General features: G+C 28.0%; 1 protein-coding gene across 1 annotated transcript; it reads right to left on the reverse strand.

Moving 5' to 3' along the window:
* Positions 1-1194: 1194 nt before the first annotated feature.
* LOC134828759 (uncharacterized) lies at positions 1195-6062 on the reverse strand. The gene is made up of 5 exons (XM_063841746.1): positions 5298-6062; positions 3206-3706; positions 2611-2876; positions 2390-2550; positions 1195-1850 (listed from the first exon to the last, which is right to left on the reverse strand). Exons 1-5 carry the CDS (start codon positions 5535-5537, stop codon positions 1195-1197), a joined length of 1824 nt encoding a protein of 607 aa, XP_063697816.1. The 5' UTR covers positions 5538-6062.
* Positions 6063-6881: the final 819 nt, after the last annotated feature.

The raw sequence follows: 6881 nt of genomic DNA on the forward strand, positions 1-6881 counted from the left end.
ATTCATTAATGATCAAAAATTGTTAAAATTTTATCATTTTTTATGAAAAAGTATTTTAAAACTTTTTTTCCCTCCCATTTCGAAAAGTCGTTTGGGACAAAAACATTGAAAAAAAATTGGAACGGCCTTAAATATAAATATTTAAAATTGATTTAAGACATTTAGTTAAATAATTTAAAATAACATTTAGTAACTGTCAAATTTTTTTTGAAATATAGCTTTAGTTATTTAAAAAAAAATTGAGCAGAAGTTCCAAACAAAATTTTAATATAAAAAATGTATGAAAAATTAAAACATTAATTTTTTTTTAAATATAATGAAAAAAGTCCAAAACACGGTAATTTTTGATGAAATTTTTAACTTACTTACGTACTTTTTGGATTTTAAAATTAGACAAAACATTTGAGTTTCATTCGGAGTGGCCTTAATATAATTTTTCAAAACTCAACAAATTTTAAAGTTTGTAAAGGATCTAATCTTTATATATTTTTTGTAATTTATTTTTGTTAATGAATTATATTTATTGAATACATATATTTGATACTTTACAAAGTTTCATTAGTTTTGTTTTGGTTAAGAGTGGATAATTTGTTTTCTTTTTAATTTTTTATCCTTTTATTTTTTTATACTTTTATCATTTTATTCAACATCAATAATAACGTATGTATTTTTCTCATCTCTGTATTTTTTTTTTCTAGCATTATCAAAAAAAAGTTTGTAGTTAGTAAATTTATAATTCGTTATTCACAATTTAAATAGCAGTAGTAAATTTCGAAAACAAAAAGAGATTTGTTAAACTTATTTTTTAATATGATTTTTAGGAAAAGCAGCAAAATTCTAAAATGATGAGCTAGAAATCAATTTTTTTCTTTCACATACTCATATTATTTTTCACTATCACACATATTTAACACTTCTCATTTCTTCACTGTTTTATTACATAATTATTATTGTTCATAAAATATTTACTTTCATAATCTACTTGTATGCTAATAATTATTTTAATATATGTTTTTAATATTTTCTCACTTTGTTTTTATTTTGTTTTATTGTAATGTAATGTAATTCTTTACGACACAATTTATTTTCGGGGTTTCACTTTTTATTTGTTATTCTTAGTTTTTCCTTTTTAATAAATAATCATGTTAAAATTTTCTTTTTTTTTACGCGAACATGTTTTTATTAAAATGCCAACTATAATTCGGCAAGTTGGAGCAGAAATTTATTAATATGAGTAATATTAGTCCATGCGATCTTTATTATTATATTTTGTAGAATATTCGTAATATGAGTAGTTATTAACATAATTTTATATATAAACACGGTCCAAATTCTATTATCGTTATTTTGAATATTGATTAAAAATTGCGATAATAAAGTTAAACTGGCGATGCTGGTAGGCGAGCACGATAATACAGCAAAAGAAGAAGATTTTTGAAAATGATGATTTTGTTTTTCGGATTCATGTTGATTAACTTTCACCTTTTTTAATGCGGAACTAATGTTAAAATAAGGACCGGGATATTGTAAAACACATGTTTGAGGTCCAGTCCAATTATATATTGGACACCTACTTTCACTATAAATGTTTGTTTGTTCCATTAGCTTATGTAATTGTATCTGTTGTTGTTGCTTATGCACAGCAGCTGCAGATAAGTTTTCTGTTTTGCTGCTTTCCGTATCATTAGCTAATCTCGGCAGTCCATCATAGTTAGTAGCATTACTAAACAATTTTGTAGGACAGTTTGTACATAAACCGTCAAGGGGACCACCACAATACCAGTAACAACAATCATCAGGGCCATTATTAGACTTTTCAGCCTGCTCAACAGTTTCATGTACATTTGGATCTGTAAAAAACAAACAATTAATGTTATAGAAAGCTTTTTGATAATCAAAATTGTTTGTTTTCCCAAAAATTTTAGTAGGGACTTGCATATTTCTTACGGCATTACATAACCAAATTTTAATGTAAAAAAATATCTCTAAACGTTCAAAAACGATAGTGCTATAGTGAAATAATATTAAATTTATAGAGAGTTGTATATTTTATTTATTTTTTCATATTTTTTTAAATACTTTCAAACGCAGAAAAATAACTATTGATATAAAACATTATTAACACAAAAAAATTATATGAAAAATTAAAACTTTAAGGAAAAAATTGAAAAATCAAAATATTTGGATGGGTTCAAAAACGTACACCGCCTGTATCATGAATTTTATCATTATTTTTTCCATCGAGTACGTTCAATTAACGAACGACGTTGTCATAAAAAGTCAAAAATATTCATCAAAAAATAGAATAAAATAGAATAAAATATAACAGGAAAAAATCATGATGGAACAACGTTTTAATTAAAATTGAAAAATTTATGTATGTATTTACCATGACATAAAAAAGTTGGTTCACCCGCATATTGGGTTGGAAGGGCTGGTGCACGATCACCTGGCAGCAAATAAGGACATTTTGTTTCAACACTTTGACAAACACTCAAACAAGGACGAATGCGAATACGTTTTTGTTCCGAATGTGATTTTCTTCTGGATCTGAAAAAATAATATTTTTAAAAGTTCAGTAAAAAGTAATGGGAAATCAATTTTTATTACCTTCTTATTGTTACCGGTGGTAATGTTAAACTATTATGCAGGTTCGAAGATGAATCATTGTTTTTTATGAGAGAAGAGCTTTGAAAAGAAGCTAATAAAGTTGATGTTGACACATGTGGAGGACTTAAATCGCGTGTTTTTCTGTGTTGTATTGATTTTGATCTTGAACTATTGCTGTTGCTTGCGCTTGCATCCATACGTTTTGCATCACTCTCAGATGCAAAATATGGAATAAATGTGCTACAAACCCATCGACGATATGCTTCCTAAATAAACATAGGTTACAAATATAAATTTTAAGAAATTTCAACTTAATTTAAATTTTTTGATAAATGTAAATATGTTTGCACCACTATGAAATGAAAAAAATAAGACTAAAATATAAGCAGCAGCTCTATATTTAAAGTGGATGTTAAAAAAGGAAAACGTGATAAAGTGTTCAATTCTTTATGCAAATAAGTACATCGTCCTTCGCTATAAATTTAGGACATGACAATGTAACAAGTGAAGAAAAATCCATTTTACTTCTGCTTCACGTAACATTTCGCATTATAATTAACGCAGCACAATCATATTTAAGTTCAATCTTACTTACCCTACAGTCGTCACAGTGATTTATCAACGAATACGGTTTCTTACAATCGAATCGTGTCAAAATTTCAGTAAGTTCACATGTGATTCTACTTGCTAGTTGATCTGTTTCGATTAGATCTTTAATCCGTTTTACGCACATGCTTTCATTTCCTTTTATAACATCTAGATAAGCTTGATAATGTAATGCACTTAGAGCATCACGTTCACAACAATGTCTCAAACGTAAATTTCTTAATTGTGTTTCAATGCTGCTTTTTCTTTTACATAAATATTCTGGACTAAATTCATTTGCTTCGCCCAAATAGGAAAGGCACTCTTGTTTTTTAATACCGGTTATCTCCATATTTTTTAATTTATTACTTTTACTATTATTGTGTTGTTGATTTAACTTTTGTTGTTTCTGTTCACGACATGATAACGGACACTCTGGAGGAGGTGGTTGTGGTGGCCCTGGGCCCTCTTCTATCCGGGTCACTGGCAGTGTACCGGCTGTGCATTGACCCTAAAAATGAAAAAAAAAATAAAATTAATACAAAAACATTGTTTGAAATCAACATGTATAAGAATTATAAAAATGAAATATTTCGTAAAAAAAGACTCGAATCAATTAAAATTTATATTTATGTTGTGGACAGTTTTAAAAATACCTATAATACAAATACAATTAACAATGGATTAACTAATTTTTTTTTTTTGAGTCATAAATCAAGAATATCATATTTTTTGAATATAATATATAATGAGGCTCCAAAAGAAGATTTTTTCCCTTACATTGCATTGCATATATGCTCAAAAATTATACAAATGATGAAAAAAAAGCAAAATAAAAGGCAGTATGAAAGAGACATGCGCAGACTGCAGACACATAAAATTTATTTTATGACTCTCTAATACTTCTAGCATTTGTACAAGCATGCAGAAAGAATCCAACTAGGATCCACATACATTACGAGACAATGTGAAGTGTTTAGCCGTATACTGAAATTTACATGTCTCAAAACCAACCATGTATAAATAAATACACTCAGATTACATAAAAATTAAAAAAAACTAATAATAGTAATAAATTAAATATATGTAAATAAATTTATAGCAAAAATTGAAGACATTTTAACAATAACTTCAATGAAAATATTCTCTAAAATATTGCTAGTTAAATCGAATTACAAATAACATATTTAAATATCCATTCTTTGCTATTACGCAATAAATGATTATTCTCAATAATTATGTTTAATTGAATTGATGAATATAAATAACCATAATAACATATGTAATTATTAATTATTAATTAATTAATTATTAATTATTAATTAATTATAAATTAGATTTATTAGGATATTCTATATATTTATGTACACACGTATTTTTTAATGCAAATTAAGCGAAAAATTAAAAATTGTGCATAAAAAAGAATAGGTATATTCATAAAAATAAATAAAAAAAAGAAAACCATTTTTTTGTGGTACTAGTTTTGTCCTTTAAATAAATTGTACTGAATTATTTATCTGAATGATAGGATATAACAACTGTTTTTTATATTTAAATATTTTTTATATATATTTTAATATTTTTCGAAATCAGGCGAAAATAATTTATTTAATTTATTTCTAATAAAATAATTACATGCTTTTGAAATAAAATACTTAAAATGTTTTTTAAGGGAAAGTTAAGATTTTATTTATGTTATGTAAACCAACTGAATTATATGACATATACTCAAAGAGTAGTTACTTGTAAATGTTATATAACAAAAAAAAAAGAAAACCTTTATTTAAATTATAATACTTAAATTATCGTAAATTTTCAAAACGTATTAATTTTAATAACTATGAGTCTTTAACTTATAATAAAGGATATGTAAAAAAAAAATAAGTAAATTACGACAGACATTATATTTTTCCTGAATATTGTTACACAACTCATGCAGATAGGTATATGTAACTTAATAGGTGCATTCAGATGATATTGCGTACAACAAGGGTTACAATGATTGAAAGATCAAAGAAGTTGTCCTGAGTATATTTTAAAATTGGATTTTAGTTGTTTCCCTTTTTTTACAGTAGTTGGTTAATAATATTGTTCGTGCTCACCTGGAGATCCGGTGATTTTCTATGTGGCGCCAGATCGCAGGCTGATAACCAGGGGTTTACGCGTGCTAATGGTCCCCGATCATCATCAAGTTGTCCAATATCGTATATAATATTTAAATTATTTCTGCCCACTAACTTGTTGTCCTTATAATTGGCACTATTGTGTGTATTGGTGGTGCCTCGTTGAGCCCCCGAAATAAACGCAAGCGCCATCACGACCAGCCTGGGTCCTGGCCGCATATTGACCTCAGGTTCGCTGGCGCTAGCATGGTGCAGCCCCGTATGAGACGCTTTTGCGACTCCTGATGACTTTGGGGCACGACGGGCTCATGGCCCCATCATCTCTGTATAGTCTCTCTGATTTGCTTAATACACACTTAATGGTATCGCCTTTTTATTACTATTTGCCTTGATTTCATTATACTTATTACAAACACTTTAACTTTTCCATCAAATAGTGTACGCTTTTCCATTTTCCGTTAACACATTTTCTTCATTTTTTAGTTTGATGTTTTCTTACATTCATTTAAAGAGAAGTATTTATTATATGGTTAATCGTAATTGTTGTAGAACACACATCAAAATTCTTTGTCAAATTTTACGATGGATTTCTGATGAATGCGAAATGTTGGGGGCCTTGTAGGCCAGAAATTCGTTGATTCAAACGTGAACCGCAACAATGGGACGGCTTTTAAAAACGGTCCTAGAACTTTTACCTATTTTTAGAGATTTTTATTAGCGCGATGCAGGATGCCGTTCCCTGCTTCTTCGTGGCCTCAAACGGCACTGAGGTAAAATGGCGTTTTTTAATGCGCACGCATAAATCGATACGTTTTGCTCATGCGTAACCATTTTCCATGGAAATCAAAAACACTCTGTCTGCTAAACTGCAAACTAAGACTTCGTCAACTTCCGCCACATCAAACTACATCCACAACACATGCGTACTAAACTCCTTACGTTGTCTAACTCTTCGAAAAACCGTGTAAACGAATGAGATATTAACGTATGCATAAAAAGAGAACAGATGATTTTGCTGGTTTTGAACATCCGCATTCCAGGTTTTCCTATATATGTAGTATTCATTTGTCATCTCTTTGAATGAGAATGCATATAACTAAAAGTGGAATCTTCCACTATATCTTATATCCTCTCATATATATAAATAAAACATCTATGTACTAAAATCTGTCAACTCTCACAGGCAGATTTTTGTAAAAATGATCTGTGTTTTGTACAATGATCTGTAATGCATACAAATTTTTGGGTCAATATTAAGAAAATCTATCTTTTGTTTGTAGGAAAGTTTCGTTCACACTTCAATAGTTGATTTTTCCTTCTAATCAAACGGCGAGAAATTTTAAATTGAGCTCATTCAATTTATGTATATGTATTTATAGTAAAATGTAAGGAGTACCAAAATGAGTTTTGTAACGGTTTCGAAATCACGGAAATTTAAAACTGTTTTTTTCATGTATTTTTTTATTTAATTGTAAATGATATTCAAATATATAAATGATATTCCAAAAATGAAGACTCCAGCATTTTTAAGTTGCTAAAATAACTACATAATATGTCAAAAGT

This window comes from Culicoides brevitarsis, chromosome 2 (genome assembly GCF_036172545.1).
Source record: "Culicoides brevitarsis isolate CSIRO-B50_1 chromosome 2, AGI_CSIRO_Cbre_v1, whole genome shotgun sequence".
In the NCBI taxonomy this organism is placed as follows: Eukaryota; Metazoa; Arthropoda; class Insecta; order Diptera; family Ceratopogonidae; genus Culicoides; species Culicoides brevitarsis.